General features: G+C 40.5%; 1 protein-coding gene across 4 annotated transcripts in view; it reads right to left on the reverse strand.

Moving 5' to 3' along the window:
- Positions 1-18955, reverse strand: part of Thoc2 (THO complex 2) — a 120905-nt gene that overhangs the window by 93684 nt on the left and 8266 nt on the right. For all 4 annotated transcript variants that reach the window (XM_042682466.1, XM_042682469.1, XM_042682467.1 and 1 more), the window contains exons 2-3: positions 8786-8844; positions 2652-2743 (exon numbers count right to left, since the gene is read on the reverse strand). In XM_042682466.1, the coding sequence (XP_042538400.1) occupies positions 2652-2743; positions 8786-8844 (151 nt within the window). The remainder of the gene's footprint in view (positions 1-2651; positions 2744-8785; positions 8845-18955) is intronic.

Here is an 18955-nt window from a genome sequence, read left to right on the forward strand (position 1 = left end):
TATAAAATACACTTCTGTGGCTAACATATTACACAGAGTGTATTATTATGAGAAAGCTACGACAAAGAAAATTTGCTCAAAAAAAAGAAAATCTGCTAGACTGTATAAAGCTCATTTGAACAACCTATTTTCATTAAATAGAAAAATATTTAAAATTAGAGTTCATAAATCCACTACAAATTACTATGATACCCAGTTCACCTTTGTGATCAATCAGATTTTAGCCTTAAGTTTCTCAAGGGTAAGAACTTTGGATGGGGCCTGAGAATGTGGCTAAGTGGTAGAGTGCTTGCCTTGCATGCATGAGGCCCTGGTTTCAATTCCTCAGCACAACATAAGCAGAAAAAGCCAGAAGTCGCACTGTGACTCAAGTGGTAGAGCGCTCACCTTGAGCTGAAGAGCTGAGGGACAGCGCCCAGACCCAGAGTTCAGGCCCCACAATTGACAAAAAAAAACACCTTTGGATGTATTTACTTAAATCCAAGTACTCAGGCTACACTTGGAAGACCAGAAATACTGAATAGATGAGAGGGTTTGGGAGAGATGGGGGAAAATGATGGAAGGGAAGATTCTGATTAATATACATTGCACCCACAAACTGACAAAGTGATTGAAATCCCTTTGTACAGCTACACACATACACATACACATAAACATACACATACATACACACACATACATTCATTCCATCCTTTTGGCTTTTAAGAAAAAAAATAAGGGGCTGGGAAAGTGGCTCAGTGGTAGAGCGCTTGCCTTGCATGCCTGAGGCCCTGGGTTCGATTCCTCAGCACCACATAAGCAAAAAGAAAAAAACCGAAAGTGGCGCTGTGGCTCAAGTGGTAGAGTGCTAGCCTTGAGCTGAAGAGCTGAGGGATGGCACCCAGGCCCAGAGTTCAGGCCCCACGACTGCCCCCCCCCCCAAAAAAAAAAGAAAAGAAAAAAATAAGACAGGCACCAGAGTGGCTCATGCCTATAATCCTAGCTACTCTGGAGGCTAATATCTGAGACTCACAGTTTGAAAGCAGCCCAGGCAGTAAAGTCTGTGGCACTCATCTCCAGCTAACTACTAAAAAGCCAGAGTTGAGCTGTGGCTAAAGTGGTAGCATGCTAGCCTTGTGTCAAAAAGTCCAAAGCCCTAGACTGGCAGAGAAGAAAAGAAAGAGGAGGAGGAAGGAGAAATAAAGCAATACAAGAGTTTATAAACATGAAATCTAAGATTCTTTTTGTTTTATGGGGGGGGTCCGGTCATGGGGCCTGAACTCTGGGCCAGGGCGCTGTCCCTCAGCTCTTCAGCTCAAGGTTAGCACTCTACCACTTGAGCCACAGCGCCACTTTCCGGCTTTTTTCTTTTTGCTTATGTGGTGCTAAGGAATCAAACTCAGGGCCTCATGCATGCAAGGCAAGTGCTCTACCACCGAGCCACCTTCCCAGCCCTGAAATCTAAGATTCTTAAGAAATAAATCACTTCACCATTAACAATGCTGCTATTTTATCATCAGAAGATCTACCACTCAAACATACCTCAATGAGAGTAGAGGAGTCACAACAGCTAAACCTAGAATTTCCTTAAGTAGAAGTACTTAAAATGTATTGAAATAGCAATGTATTTTTAAAAATCATATAAAGGAAATATCCTACCCCTAAAAAAGGAAAAGGACAGAGAAATTTAAAGCACACAAGGGAAATTCATAGAGAGATCAAGAACCTACAGATCCCAACTCAATACTTGTTATTATAAAAAAATGTTCTCAAGTAGACAAAATTATTTATATAAGTGTAAAAAACAACCTAAGAATAATACTAGAATAGCACACCACTTGTAAAACCCCATGCTTTAACTCCTGGTTTATAATATACACTCTTACAATTTAACAGCCCAAATACCAACCACCACAAAGTATTTAATCTGAATCTAAATTTGAATCTAAATTAAATGCTGCAATATTAACCACCTACAGGTTTAAAAATTTAATGGTTTCTAAAACAGGGTAAGCAGACAAAAAATTAGGAAAAATTTTAGATCAATGTGAGCACAATACAACTTATGTATCAATTATAAAAATCCTGAATTGTAATCATAATTGTTTAAAAAGCTTCATCATATTTGAAGAAAAATATTTTAACTATTTTTAAAGAAGCTTTTTTTTTTTTTCTGCCAGACCTGGGGCTTGAACTCAAGGCGTGGGCGCTGTCCCTGAGCCTCTTTGTGTTCAAGGTTAGCGCTCTACCACTTGAGCCACAGCGTCACTTCTAGCTTTTTCTGAATAGTTTATTGGAGATAAGAGTCTCATGAACTTTTCTGCCTGGGCTGGCTTTGAACTACTATTCCTCAGACAGATCTCAGGCTCCTGAGTAGCAAGGATTGCAGGCCTGAGCCACCAGTGCTCACCTTTAGAAGAGCATTTTTAATTAAGAATGCCTTACTTCATTAAAGTGAACTTTTTTACTCTCCTCAACTTGCTTATTTATCATTTCTGCTTTACTCACAACCTGATAAATATCTATACATGTCTAGAAAAAAATGACTTACCAACTTTATGTTAAACACTACAATAATTTTGAATAAAATAAAACATTAAGTTACACATCAAGGATCTTTGTATCAAAGAGACACAAAAAATTAAGTTTTAAATAAATTTGTTTATACTTACACTAATATCAGTAAGAACATTAGATGCTTGTTCATGCTTTAAATTTCCTTTAATGACATGATATGATAACTCATACAAGGCTTGCTGAAAATCTGTCGAATATAAAAAAAAAAAAAACATAGTTTCAGGACAGTCTCTTAAACACAAAAGACAGTGATTTCTGGAAAATGATCTCTATCTTTCCTATTTCTCAGAATTTTTATAAACATCAGAAATAAAAACAGAAAACCTAATTCACATCCCTGTTAATCCAAAAACTAGGATGCTGAGGTAGGAAGGGATCAAACTGGAGGCCACCCTAGGCCACAGACCAAGACCCTTTCTCAAAGACACAAAAAAGTAGCCCTGTGCCAGTGGCTCACACCTGTAATCCTAGCTACTCAGAAGGCTGAGAGCTGAGGATCACGGTTCGAAGTCAGGCCAGGAAAGAAAGTCCATGAGACTGTTGTCTTCAATTAAGCACCAAAAAGGCCAGAAGTGGAGCTGTGGCTCAAGTAGTAGAGCACTAGCCTAGAGCTGAAACACTCAGGAACAAACCTAGTGCCAGAGTTCAAGCCCCACAACCAACAAAAAAAAAAATGTATAGCCACTAAAATGGCTTCTAGAAATTCCTAAAAGTACTCTGTGAGGTTTGAAAACTGAACAGACCAGATCTTGGTTCTGTCTAATGTCACTATATTTAATAGTCATAATCACAATGTTGTTATATGGGTAAGAGGCAGGGGTAACTTCTAATACACATGCTGTATACAAGGCAAATTGCCTTCCTAAAATTGAATTAATTCAATGGAAAGACAGAAAGAAAGATCAGGACAAACAACTGCCCATACTTCAATTCCAAAGGAGCTTCTGAGGAAGAAATAGCATTCAAGTGGAATCAGGTGGCTCATTCCTGTAATTCTAGCTACTCAGGAGGCTGAGATTTGAGGATCACGGTTCAAAGTCAGGCCGGGAAAGAAAGTCCATGAGACTGTAGTCTGCAATTAAGCACCAAAAAGTCCAGAAGTGGAGCTGTGGCTCAAGTGGTAAAGTGCTAGCTTTGAGTAACAACGCTCAAGGACAGCAACCCAGCCCTGAGTTCAAGCCCTAGGACCCACACACACAAAAATAAATAAATAGCATTAAGTCCATTTTCTTCATGGACCAAACTGGGCCTTCACACCATAACTGGACTACTGGAGAAAATCTGTGTGTGTGTGTGTGTGTGTGTGTGTGTGTGTGTGTGTGTGTGTGTGTGTGTGTGTGTGTGTGTGTGTGTGTGTGTGTGTGTGTGTGTGTGCGCGCGCGCGCGTGCCTTCACACCATAACTGGACTACTGGAGAAAATCTGTGTGTGTGTGTGTGTGTGTGTGTGTGTGTGTGTGTGTGTGTGTGTGTGTGTGTGTGTGTGTGTGTGTGTGTGTGTGCGTGCGTGCGTGCATGCATGCATGTGCTGAAAAAACACTCAGATAAAAAAAGGGAATATTGGGTAGGGGGAAAACAATGGAGGGGGTAACAATGTTCAAGAGGAAGTGTACTCATTACCTCACTCATGTAACTGTAACCCTCTGTATAGTATCTTTACAATAAAAAAAAAAAAACCCTTCCTCCAAAAAAAAAAAAAAAAAGGGAATACTGACAATTCAATGAGATCACAATCATAAATACTTGTGGTTTCATATGTGAACCAAAACAATCACAATAATCCACTAGTTACTAAAGATCTACAATCCAAGTTAAAGCTAATGAGCAGTAACACTGTATTATATACTTAAGCCATTCTCTTATATCCATGTAGGATTTTAATCAAACAAGGTTTAAATGAAAAAAGTTTTAAAATAATTTAAAGCATGGGGATGAAAAAGAAAATACATTTAGGGGGGTGGGAGATGGGAAAGGATGGGAATGGGAAACAAAGGAGGAGGCAACAATGCTTGATAAGAAATGTACTCATTACCTTGCCCATGTAATTGTAACCCCTCTGTACGGTAGTTTCACAATTAAAAAAAAAAAGAAAATACATTTAGTATCCAAATGGGTAGTTTCTGTTTTGTTGTTCTTTTTTGGTGTTTTTTATTGGGGGGGGCAGTTGTGAGGCTTGATATCTGGGCATGGTCACTGTCCCTGAGCTGTTCAGCTTAAGGCTAGTTAGCGCTCTACCACTTTGATCCACAGCCCCACTTCTGGTTCTCCGGTGGTTAATTGAAGATAAGAGTCTCACAGACTTTTTCCTGCCTAGGCTGGGCGGGTTTTGTGCAACAATTAGGAATACAGGTGTGAGCCACTGGCACCAGGCTTGTTTTTGTTATTTCATACAGACTCTCATTATATAATCCAGGCTGGCCTTCAAGTCTCAATCCTGTTGACTCCAACTCCCCAGTTCTGGAATCATAGGCATACACTACCACATTCACTGCTAATTGTTTCATGAAGGATTATTTTATACTGTCATATTTTTTTACTTACACCATATCAACATACATCAATCTCTATAGTCATCATGGTAATATACAGTCAGATATGTTAGTGTTAGTGGGTAAAGTGTTTGGGAATGGTAACAGTCCATAGTTCATGGTGAAAAATCTTTCAAGACCTTTTAAAGGCACATGTGTTTCCTTTTTTTTCCAGTCCTGGGGCTTGAACTCAGGGCTGGGCACTGTCCCTGAGCTTATTTTGCTAAAGGCTTGTACTCTACCACTTGAGCCACAACTCTACTTCTGGCTTTTTTTTTTTTTTTTTTTTTTTTTGGTAATTTATTGGAGATAAGAGTCTCAGACTTTCCTGCATGGGCTGGCTTTGAACAGCAATCCTCAGATCTCAGCGTCTTGAGTAGCTACAGGAGCCCAGTGGCACATGTGTCTCTTGAACATGTTCTCGAAACAAGTTCTTATTATGTAATAGATTCATTATAGCCTTCTTTTTTTGCCAATCCTGGGGCTTGAACTCTGGGACTAGGCACTGTCCCTGAGCTTCTTTTGCTCAAGGCTAGCACTCTACCACTTGAGCCACAGCACCACTTCAAGCTTTTTCTGTATATATGGTACCAGGGCTTCAGGCATGCTAGGCAAGCACTCTACCACTAAGTCACTTTCCCAACCCCTCACTATAGCCTTTAAATTTTGAGGGATTCCAGGTTCATTTATTGCTTAAAAAATAAAATCTTATTCAGGATTTTTTTTTACAAGACATTTGTTCTAAGCCTTTTAAAAAGTTACTATAAAACAGACACTGGAGCTGGGTGCTGGTGGCTCACACATGTAATACTAGCTACTCAGGAGGCTGAGGTCTGAGGACCACAGTTTAAAGCCAGCTCGGGCAGGAAAGTCCATGTGACTCTTTAATTAACCACCAGAAAACAGGAAGTGGCACTGGGGCTCAAGTGGTAGAACGCTAGCCTTGAGCTAAAGAGCTGAAGGACAGCACCTAGGTCCAGACACTGGTGGCTAAGGAGGCTGAGATGTGAGGACTGAGACAAATCTGAGACACGTTAACTAGCAAAAAGCTGGAACTTGAGGCATGTTAAATCACAATTTTTTATGAGTGATTATACAGTATTTTTGTTTGCAGTGCTGAGGCTTGAGCCTAACAGTTCATAGCTAAATTTTCTACCATTGAGCTATATCATTTCCTCCACCAAACTGTACCATCTTGAAAATAAAATAAACGTTAATAATTTGAAGGGTCACATGCAAGGGACATTAAGTCTTTTTTAAAAAAAGGACCTTATGGCTAGGAATGTGGCTTAGTGGTAGAATGCTTCCCTAGCATACATGAAGCCCTGGGTTCAATTCCTCAGTACCACAAAAACAGAAAAAGCCATAAGTGGCACTGTGGTTCAAGTGGAAGAGCAAAAGAAGCTCAGGGACAATGCCCAGGCCCTGAGTTCAAGCCCCAGGACTGGCCAAAAAAGGACTTTAGCTGGGCAATGGTAGCTCATGCCTGTAATCCTAGCTATTCAAAAGGTGGATATCTGAGGATCACAGCTGAGGCAGAAAAGTCTGTTGTAAGACTATCACTACTTAACCACCAGAAAATCGGAAGTGGAGTTGTGGCTCAAAATAATAAGAGTGTTAGCCTTCTGCAATAAAAGCTCAGAGACAGTGCTCAGGCCTTTGTACTCAAGCCCCATGAACAACTTAAAAAAGGATCGTATTCAATCAAATATCTAAAAATTATTTCCTACAACCAAATGTTCTATAAAAAGTATCTTCCTCCCATCAAGGCAATATTTAATGATAGAATAAAATAAACTGTTTTATAGAAAAACATTCTGTTCTTAATCTTCCAGTCAGAAAGGTATAATCTAAATAACTAATCAATTATATGTATTGATTTCTAGGTTCAAATAAAATACTGACTAGAAAAAACATGGGTTTTGTCCTCACTAAAAGGTACATATGAAATGCAGCAGCAGTTCTCACTAGACAGTATGTTGAAAATTAACTATACAACTTGTGAGTGGGCTGGGAAGTTGGCTCAGTGGTAGAGCGCTTGCCTTGCATGCCTGAGGCCCTGGGTTCAATTCCTCACCACCACATGAGCAGAAAAAAAAAGCCGGAAGTGGTGCTGTGGCTCAAGTGGTAGAGCACTAGCCTTGAGCTGAAGAGCTGAGGGACAGCGCCCAGGCCCAGAGTTCAGGCCCCAGGACCGGACCAAAAAAACAAAAACAAAACAAAACAACTTGTGAGTGGGGATAAAAGGAAGAACTGGGAGATAGCAAGGGAAGGGATGACATTTGTCCAAAAAGAAGTACTCTTTTTCCTGACTTATGTAACTGTAACCCCTCTGTACATCACCTTTACAATAACAATAAAAAAATATTTAAGGGTATATATGAAAATACTTTAGGGGCTGGGAAGGTGGCTCAGTGGTAGAGCGCTTGCCTTGCATGCATGAGGCCCTGGGTTCCATTCCTCAGCACCATATAAGCAAAAAGAAAAAAGCTGGAAGTGGTGTTATGGCTCAAGAGGTAGAGCGTTAGCCTTGAGCTGAAGAGCTGAGGGACAGCGCCCAGGCCCAGAGTTCAGGCCCCACGACCGGACCCAAAAAAAAAAAAATACTTTAAAGCCAGTGCTAGTAGCTCACGCCTATAATCTAGCTACTCAGTAGGCTGAAACCTGAGGACCAAGGTTTGAAGCTAGCCCAAGTAGAAGTCTTTCAAATTCTTATCTTGAATAACCCAACAAAAAGCCAAAAGTGGAGCTATAACTCAAGCTGCAGAGGACTAGCCTTAGAGAAAAAAAGCTCAAGGACAGTGCCAGGCCCAGAATTCAAGCCCCAGAACCAACACCAAAAAAAAATAAAGTTCCTGATGTTAGATATTGTTAATATTTAGCTGCGAGTAGAATAGCTAACAATGGCATGGCAGCACTTAAGCTTTGTACAGTATTGTGTGTTATAGTTGAACTGTAGGTGGTAGAATTAGGCAGTTTGTGATAGTTATACAGTGGTATCAATAAAAACTATATACAAATCATATATAGATATATATGTCCACCAGAATAATTGTATTGCTGTGTCTGGCACTTCATTGTATAGAATTTTGTAATAAAAGAACTTTAATGTTCTTTAAAAAAAAAAGTATTTTAAACTTGCTATATACAAGCGCTTGTATTTTGCCCCTCTTCTGCCAAATCCATATGCCTAACTTTCAATTAATAAATATTAAACAGCAAAATCTTTTAAATCTAAAACAAATACCCTGTTTAACTATATAGCATTTAACTTAGCAAATCCATTTTGTGCTATGCTGTAAACAACTCCTTTGCTCTTAATGTTTTCTATGACAACTGCCTTTAACAAGATCCCCAGACACCAAACTCAGTCTGTGGAAATTTTCTGATACAAACGAGACCAAAACTCTTTTTCTTTCCATGCTGGCTTTCTCTTTCATTTTATGCTTGGTACAGCTACAACTGAACTTGAACTAAATATACAAAAGTCTGGAAACAGCATATGACTAAAATACAGGTCAAATAACATCAGTATATATACAAGATACATAGTCTTTTGATAATTTTAATTTCAACTCTAATCCATTTATATACATGCTGTATATAATGTGAACTCCTACCTTTGGTTCCCATACTTAATGAATAAAGAATTATTATGTTTAGTCAAGCCAGAAGTAGCTATGAATACTTTTAAATATCATACCTCTGTAAGTAGAACTGTCATGGCTTTTATTTTCACTGAGAAGCCGGCATAAATGCAAGCTAGAAGAAAACAGAAAAAAATAATCTATCCATTTCCAATCCTAAAAGATAATTGTAATAGAATAAGTTTTATCAACTTTAAAATTGATGGAAACATAGCATACACATTTAAATACATTAGTTCGTAAGGACAAAACCAACCCTTAAACCATAACCAGTCAGAACCAGAGGACACTATAATGAATTAATTCATTATTCTGAAAATTAAATTCATTAATATGAACACTAGATAACAAATATCTATATATTTTAACTATGTTAGCCAATAAAGAGGGAATGAGATACATGGAGAATCTAGACTTTTTTAAAAACATAAAAATAGAAAAGGAAGAATGGGAAACGAATGAGAGCCAAGTGAGGGTGATCAAGGTATGTATGATCAAAGAACATTGAATGTATATATAAGAGCATCATAACTAAATCCCTTATTTTGAACAATATATGCTAATCAGGAGGGAATGATACAATTAGAACATCACCATTTGACGATCTCTAATAAAAATCCAGCCATCTGTCAATAGCTGATTGTGCCATAAAAGCAAACTACCAACATGTACCTTCTGTTCCTGATGAAAGAATGCACCACCCCAAGGGAAATAAAATAAGTATATCAAAGTGATATTGCATTTTCCTGTTCATTGCAGCACTTTTCACAAGAGCCAAGATGGAATCAACCTAGGAACCCATCCATAGATGACTAGATAAAGAAAATATGGGAAGCACCATGGCTCACATCTATAATCCCAACCAACTATCTGGGAGATCAAAAAAATGTTGAAAGACCAGCACAGGCAGGCAAAAAGTGAGATCAAATATCAACAAACATGCTGGGTATAATAGAAGTCATCTGTCATCTTAGCTATGAGGATGGCAGTTCGAAACCAGCCTGGGCAGAAAAGTACCCATGGGACTCATCTCTAATTAGCTACTCAAAAGAAACCAGAAATAGTGCTGGGGTTCAAAGTGGCAGAGCTCTGGCTTTGAGTGAAAGAGCTCAGGGACAGTACCCAGGCCCTGTGTTCAAGCCCCACAACTGACAAAAATAAATAAATACCAAAAATGGCACTATATCTCAAAGAACCTTGAGCACAAATGCTCAGGGACAGTGCCCAGGCCCTAAGTTCAAGCCCCAGGGCCAACACAAAAAAGGGACAGAGACATGGCTCAAATGACATAGTTCCTGGCTAGCAAATATAAGGTCCTTAGTACCCCATGTACCTCCAAAACATGAGGTAGAGAATGGGACTTGGCTCAGAATAATTTACCCAGAGTCTTTGTGTTCAATGTCTAGCACTATAAAAACAAACCAATACAAAAGAAAATGAAGACTCGGTACACACTGCAATATTATTTAGGCAATAAAATTAAATGCTGTCATTCACAGCAACACAGATAGCTGGAACTGGAAGACATTATGTTTAGTGAAATAAGTCAGGCTGAGGAAGAAACATCCCACGTTTTCACTTACATAGGAAAGCTAAAAACTTGACCTCATTGGTATTGAATAACAGTTACTAAATCCTAGGAGAGTAGAGTGAGGATAGCTGGATAGGAGGAATAATTTCTAATGTTCTATATAGCATTGCCTGAGAATTATGGCTGACAACCATTTCAAAATAGAAAGTAGAGAGAAATTTTTTTTGGAGGGTAGAAGCAAGGGGCGTGAACCTAGGGCCTAGGTGCTCAAGGCTAGTGCTTTACCACTTTAAGCCACAGCTTCACTTCAGGTTTTCTGGTGGTTAACTGGAGATGTGTCTCCTAGACTTTCCTGCCTGAGCTGGCTGTGAACCACAATCCTCAGTTCTCAGCCTCCTGAGTAGCTAGGATTTATAAGTGTGAGCCACCAGCACCTGGCTAGAGAGGACATTAATAACCATCACTGAGGTTATAGAAATGCCTGAACCACTGGTGCCCAGTTCATTCATATTTTTTTTTTGCCAGTCCTGGGGCTTGAACTCTGGGCCTGAGCACTGTCCTTGAGCTTCTTTTGCCCAAGGCAAGCACTATACCACTTGAGCCGTAGTGCCACTTCTAATTTTTTCTGTGTATGTGGTACTGAGGAATCAAACCCAGGGCTTCATGCATGCAAGGCAAGCACTCTACCACTAAGCCACATTCCCAGCCCCCATTCATCATTTTTTATTAAAAACACTGAGACAAGGAATTTCCTCAATTCAATAAAGTAGCAGCCATTCTGAGTGAGTTTCAACAAAACCCTGATCCTAAGACTCACTGGAGATCTGAGAGATCATATTATGTTCATGATAAAACCTTTTTGTACTGTACAGATATTTGCATGAATATGCTTAAAGCAATGAAGGATATAGCTTTTGATTAGACTGACTCAGAGTGCTGACAAGATTTGGCACACTCAAGATGCCTGAGGCCACTGGGAACAAACGCAGCTGGGTGGGGCTAGGCAATGGTGGATCACAATTGTCATACTAGCTATTCAGGAGATCTGAGGATTACAGTTCAATGCCAGCCCAGGCAGAAAAGTCTTTGAGACTTTCCGATTAACCAGGAAAAAGCTTTAAGTGGAGGTATGGCTTAAATGAGTATCAGCCTTGAATAAAAAGTGAAGCCATAAAGTCCTGATTTTAAGCCCTAAGACTAGCACACATACACAAAAGAAAAAAGAAAAAGAAAAAAAATGGGCAGCATGCTCCTGCTTCAGAGAATCCATGTTATAGCATATGAACATTAGAGAGAGGCTGAGATTATAATACCTGAAAATAAAGAATAAACCAGCAAACTTATTATAATCTACAACCATAGCCAGGCAAAGTGGCACACACTTGTAATCCAAGTTATTCAGGAGGCAGAGACAGATGGATCTATGTTCAAAACCAGACCAGGAGCAGGCGCTGGTAGCTCACATCTGTAATCCCAGCTACTCAGGAGGCTGAGATCTGAGGATCTCCGTTCAAAGCCAGCCCGGGCAGGAAAGTCCTGAGACTCTTATCTCCAATAAGCCACTAGAAAACCAGAAGTGGCACTGTGGCTCAAGCAGTAGAGAGCTCACCTTGAGCTGAAGAGCGTAGGGACGGGGCCCAAGCCCAGAGTTCAAAACCCCCACGACTGACCAAACAAAACAAAACAAAACAAAAACAGGTTAGGCAAAGATAGTGTGAGACAGACACTATCTGAAAAAGAAACTACAGTAAAAGCAAAAAACTAGGCCTCAAGTGGCAGGGAAGTTACCTCACAAATATAAAGCCATGAGTTGAATCCCTGGTACCACAAATATACAAAGCATACAAACAAAAAAATGAAACTTTAAAAAAAAACCTCGAGGGGGAAAGCTTTATGACATTGGTTTTAACAATGATAGGACAGACAACAAAAAAGACAAGTGCAACTACAAAGTCTCTGTGTAGGACAAAAAATGAGAGGGCAACGAACAGAATGGGAGAAAAAGATAAAATACACACACACACACACACACACACACACACACACGCGCGCGCGCACACACACACACATGCACACACACATGCACACACACACACACACACACACACACACACACACAAGAACCCTTTATGTGAAAGACTTGGAACAAATACTTCCAGATTTGGGATATTTTCCAGATCTCGGAATATTTGTATATATTTGTATAATGAGATATCTTAGGGGACAGGAGCCAAATTTAACCAGAAAATTCATGTTTCCTATATACTTTATACATATAGTCTTACAGATAGTTTTATACAATGTTTTCAAATTGTGTAAGACACAATACAGGTGCATTTTATTACTTTCTCTAGGCAGCTTTGCATAGAGGAATTTGGACATGTCATGTGCAGAAAATACATTTCTACAGCCAAATAAACGGGGATTAAGAAGGTCTTTCCCATGGGCTGGGAAGTTGGCTCAGTGGTAGAGCGCTTGCCTTGCATGCCTGAGGCCCTGGGTTTGATTCCTCAGCACCACATAAGCAAAAAAAGAAAAAACCTGGAAGTGGCACTATGACTCAAGTGGTAGAGCGCTAGCCTTGAGCTAAAGAGCTGAGGGACAGCGCCCAGGCCTAGAGTTCAGGCCCCACGACCAGACCCCCCCCCCCAAAAAAAATAAAATAAAATAAAATCAATAAAATTTAAAAAAAAAAAAAAAAAAGGTCTTTCCCAGGCTGGTTAAGTGGCTCAGTGGTAGAGTGCTTGCCTTGCAAGCATGAGGCCCTGAGTTCGATTCCTCAGCACCACATAAGCAAAAAGAAAAAAGCCGGAAGTGGTGCTGTGGCTCAAGTGGTAGAGCACTAGCCTTGAGCTGAAGAGCTGAGGGACAGCGCCCAGGCCCAGAGTTCAGGCCCCATGACTGGAACCAAAAAAAAAAGAAGAAGGTCTTTCCCTCTTTGAGACACTATCACTACATGAACTGTGTTGCATACCCATGTTTTGATTCCAACCTGTCATTTAAGGAATTAAGGAAATTTATACTTGTAGCATCATGTTAGTGCCCAGTAAGTACCAGACTTTGGATCATTTTGAATCCAGGATCAGGGATGCTCAGTCTGTATCTGATGTGGAGTTAATATCCAAAATATATAAGGAACTTCCACAATCTAGCAGAAAAGAAAATTTTATTTTAAAATGAGCTAACGATTTAGAGACATGTCTCCAAAAATGATATACGGGCTGGGAAGGTGGCTCAGTGGTAGAGCGCTTGCCTTGCATGCCTGAGGCCCTGGGTTCAATTCCTCAACACCACATAAGAAAAAAGCTGGAAATGGCGCTGTGGCTCAAGTGGTAGAGTGCTAACCTTGAGCTGAAGAGCTGAGGGACAGCGCCCAGGCCCAGAGTTCAGGCCCCACAACCGAACCCCAAAAAAAAAAAAAATGATACACATAGCCAACAGCTATATGAAAAGGTGTTCAGCATCACTAACCATAGGAAATGCAAATTAAAAACACATCTCATGACTGGGAATGTGGCTAAATGGTAGATTGCTTGCCTAGCATGCATGAAGCCCTGGGTTCTATTACTCAGTGCCACATACACAGAAAAGGCTGGAAGTGGTGCTGTGGCTCAAGTGGTAGAGTCCTAGCCTTGAGCACATAGAGGCTCAGGGACAGAGCCCAGGCCCTGAGTTCAATTCCCAGGACAGGCAAAAAAAAAAAAAAAAAAAGAGTAAAACCACTTCTCACCTACTAGAATGACCATTATTTCCCAAAAATGTAGTAATAGTTGTTAGGAAGAATATGGAGAAACTGGAACTCATGCACTATTGGAAAGGGGGGGATGATGCCACCACGAAGGAAAACAATATGAAGGTTCCTCAAAAAAAATTTTAAGAGGGGCTGGGAAGGTGGCTCAGTGGTAGAGCGCTTGCCTTGCATGCTTGAGGCCCTGGGTTCGATTCCTCAGCACCACATAAGAAAAAAGCCGGAAGTGGCGCTGTGGCTCAAGTGGTAGAGCGCTAGCCTTGAGCTGAAGAGCTGAGGGACAGCGCCCAGGCCCAGAGTTCAGGCCCCACGACCGGACCCCCAAAAAAAAAAATTTTAAGAATTTCCCGGGGCTGGGAATGTGGCTTAGTGGTAGAGTGCTTGCCTAGCATGCATGAGGCCCTGAGTTCTATTCCTCAGAACCACATAAACAGAAAAAGCCACAAGTGGCACTGTGGCTCAAGTGGTAGAGTGCTAGCCTTGAGCACAGAAAGGCTCAAGAACAGTGTCTAGGCCCTGAATTCAAGCCCCAGGACTGGCAAAAAAAAGTAATAAACAATAATAATAATAAAAGATTTCCCTCTAATTGCATAATTCCCCATCTGAGTATTTACTCAAAAGAACTGAAATCAGGATCTCAAGGATTATCTGTACCTTCATGTTCAATGAAACATTATTCACAGTAACTAAGAGGTGGAAACTGCACTGAGAAAAGTGGTTAAAGAAAATGTGGTATATATACATGTGATTAGTTATTAATACAGCCACCAAAAGGAAATTCTGTCATAGTGTATGACACGGATGAATACTGAAGACAGTATTTGACAGGTAATAATTCACTGGAAAATAAACACGACAATGTTCCACCTATAAACTATCCATAGTCAAACTCAAACAAGCAAAAGGTTAACAGAGGCTGGGGAGAGTGAAGAACAGTAGTTGTTGCTTAAAAGTTTATATAACTGGGCTGGGAAGGTGGCTCAGTGGTAGAGCGCTTGCCTTGCATGCCTGAGGCCCTGGGTTCGATTCCTCAGCACCATATAAGCAAAAAAGAAAAAAAGCCGGAAGTGGTGCTGTGGCTCAAGTGGTAGAGCGCTAGCCTTGAGCTGAAGAGCTGAGGGACAGCGCCCAGGCCCAGAGTTCAGGTCCCACAACCAGACCCCAAAAAAAAAAAGTTTATATAACTTCAGTAACAGAATATTTAAATGATCTACATATCTGATAGATAACACTGTGTTTATATTTAACAAACTAAGAGCCAGGCGCTGGTGGCTCACGCCTGTAATCCTAGCTACTCAGGAGGCTGAGATCTGAGGATCGCGGTTCAAAGCCAGCCCGGGCAGGAGAGACCGTGAGACTCCTATCTCCAATAAACCACCAGAAAACCGGAAGTGGCGCTGTAGCTCAAGTGGTAGAGCGCTTGCCTTGAGCTGAAGAGCTGAGGGACAGCGCCCAGGCCCAGAGTTCAAGCCCCACGACCGACAAAAAGAAAAAAAAGGTTTATATTTAACAAACTATCCACTGAAAAACTATTAAGGTAGATCTCACCATTTTTGGCTAGGGGGTATATAGCTCAGTGATAGGGTGTGTGCTTGGCACGCATGAAGCCTTCATTTGATCCAAGAAGCAGGAGCAAAGCAAGTATAGAATGAGTATGGAGTAGGTTGCTCTCCCCCTCTCCTCTCTCCCCAGCCTCCTTTACTATTCAGGGAAATCACCCTTATGCTAGATTGCTTGATGCTTGCTAGTGCTTGCCTGCCAGCACTCCCTCTCTCCCTCCATCTGCCTGTCTGTCTCTGCCCCCCCCCCTCTCATATGCATGCACTCACTCATGCATCTGAGTGATCTAATCCACTTTTAAGGCATTTTTTTTTTTTGTCGGTCATAGGGCTTGAACTCTGGGCCTGGGCACTCTCTGAGCTCTTCAACTCAAGGCTAGGGCTCTACTACTTGAGGCACAGCGCCACTTCTAGTTTTCTGTTTTCTGGTGGTTAACTGGAGATGAGTCTCACAGATTTTCCTGCCCAGGCTGGCTTTGAACCGTGATCCTCACATCTCAGCCTCCTGAGTAGCTAGGATTGCAGGCATGAGCCACCTGCACCCAGCTAAGGCATTTTTTTGTGCCCGTCCTGGGGCTTGAACTCAGGGCCTGAGCACTGTTCCTAAACTTATTTTGCTCAAAGCTAGCACTCTACTGCTTGAGCCACAGTGCCCCTTCCAGCTTTTTCTGTTTATGTGGTACTGAGGAATGGAACCCAGGGCTTCACGTAAGCTAGGCAAGCACACTACCACTAAGGCTCCCAGCCCCCCAAAGCATTAATTCTTCACTGCTTCTACCTTTAGCTTTATCTCCTCCAAAAAATTCATATTTACAACCAAGTAGATTTTCTGACTTGGATTCCTGATACACATGACATGAAAAACTAACCAATCCTAAAATTTTGGTCATCTTTTCCACTGAACTTGCTATAACCAGACTTTCTGTCTAAATAAATAGTAACATTATTCAAAACTTAAGAGTTCTGGCTGGGGTATAACCCAATAGTTAAATCGCTTCCCTAGTATGTACTAGGCCCTAGGTTCAAATCCCTAGCACTCCTCCCAGAAAAAGAAAATCTAAGACATAAGAATATTTTTTCTTTGTCTTTTTCTTTGACAGGTAGCCCAGACTAGCACAACAGCAATTCTTTTGTCTTCTCTTATGATTAGAGGTGTGTGCCACTGTACCCAGTTGTATCATTTTAAGAATGTATCTTTTAAAGGGCACTAGTGGTTCATGCCTGTAATCCTATTTACTCAGAAGGTTGAGATCTGAGGATCATGGTTCAAAGTCAGCCAGGGGAGTAAAGTCTTCGAAATTCTTATCTCCAATTAACCACCAAAAGGCCAGAAGTGGAGCAGTGGCTCAAGTGGTAGAACATTAGCCAGGAGCAAAAAAGCTCAGGGACAGTGTAGAAACCATGAATTCAAGTCCCAGGTCTGGCACAAAAAAAAAGTATCTTTTAACAGTCTGATTTCTGCAACACATCAAAATACCATGATTGTCTACAGGAAAAGTACTTATAAAACTGAATTATGATCGGAGCAATCCTGTTTTTATGGTAAAAAAAAAACACATATCATTTGTACATGAAATATGACTAACAGAATATGATTATTCAGACTTGGCTCTTTGATGAGCCTCATTCTAAAAAATTAACCCAGAGCAAAGGATAGGATGACACTTTCCTAAAAGAAGCATACTCGCGGTCTGGGAATGTGGCTTAGGGGTACAGTGCTTGCCTAGCATGTATGAAGCCCTAGATTCCATTTCCCAGTACCACATAAACAGAAAAAGCCAGAAGTGGCTCAAGTGATAAAGTGCTAACCTTTAGCAAAATAAGCTCAGAGACAGTGCCCAGACCCTGAGTTCAAGTCCCAGGACTAGCACAAAAAAAAAGGAAAAGGAGAGAGACAGAATGTCTACTTCCCAATTCATAAAAATATTCCTGGTTACTCCATCAACAGTACTAAAGAATGTTTTCAACAATATACAATGAAAATATTTGGAAGAGCTACATAATAATACAGATAAAGAGAATTTTTGAACTGACAAATATATAATGTTGAAAAATAACACATGCATACAAAACTATGCAAACTAGCCGGGCACTGGTAGCTCACGCATGTAAACCTAGCTACTCAGGAGGCTCAGATCTGAGGATCATGGTTCAAAGCCAGCCCAGGCAGTAAAGTCTGTGAGCCTCTTATCTTCAATTAACCAACAGAAAACCAGAAGTGGAATTGTGGCTCAAGTGGCAGAGCACTCATGTTGAGCTGAAGAGCTCAGGGACAAGGACCAGGCCCAGAGTTCAAGCCCCATGACTGATTTAAAAAAAAAAAACCACTATGCAATCCAAATGGAAGTGAAAGGATTTCAATTCATGAAGTTCACTGATCTGGTTTCTAGCTAATGTTGTAATAAACTGTCAAGAAACTGCTCTTTGGAAGGGAACAATTGAGACCAATTCAGGGGAAGAGTTTAAAGCTAGTCTTGGCAACATTGTGACACCCTTCCTCAAAAATAACAAATATTGCTTAGGCCTGTGTAGCTTAGGCCTGAAAGCTACTAGGTAGACTAAGATCTGTGGAAGGCCAGAAAAGTTTGTGAGACTCTTGCCTCCATTAAATGCCAAAAAGAAGCCAAAATTAGACTTGTGGCTCAAGTGGTAGACTGTTAGCTAGCCTTTAGAAAAACAAGCTCAGGGACAGCACCCAAGCCCTGAGTTCAAGCCTCAGAACTAACACACAAAGAATCTGTTCCTCAAATGTCACCGTTAAGTTGAATCTAGTATAGAAATGCTGTCTTGTCTCTCTGAGAACAGGAGAGAAATCTACTTTATGTTAAAGTTCTATAAAACATTAATGAAAAAGGCCGTACATCTTTCCAAAGACATCAGTATTTTGTGGGACTATCTTCCTTTTTTTATCTTTTATTAGGGGACACAATACTGGGTTTGAATTCAGGGCCTCATACCAGCTAGGCAAGAGCTCCACCCTTTGAACTGTGTCCCAGTCCTTGTGAATGCTTCTTAATATATTTTATTTTTCACCTGACTTGCTCCCCATTTTTCAGTAAAAAAGAAAACACAACAAAAGCCTGAACTACTTACTTCATTATGCTCACATCTCAAAGTCCATTTCCTGTATAAAGACTGATGATGTTCTGTTTTCCTCTTAATTCTTAAAAACAGGACAATCAGAAAAAGGTTAAATCTGATTAAGCAAAACACTTACCTTTATTATCATTGTTAGAACATATATATCCAAAATAATTACTATTGGGACAAAATATATTGTGGAAACATGTATTTATGAAGTAAACAGGAAATATATAAGGATAAATTAGCAGAAGTTCTTGTCTCTGCAGGAGGAAATTAGCCTATGTTTCTGCCACTATAGTGGGAA

The sequence above is a fragment of the Dipodomys spectabilis genome, unplaced genomic scaffold (assembly GCF_019054845.1).
Source record: "Dipodomys spectabilis isolate Male_0828 unplaced genomic scaffold, ASM1905484v1 ptg000071l, whole genome shotgun sequence".
Classification (NCBI taxonomy): Eukaryota; Metazoa; Chordata; class Mammalia; order Rodentia; family Heteromyidae; genus Dipodomys; species Dipodomys spectabilis.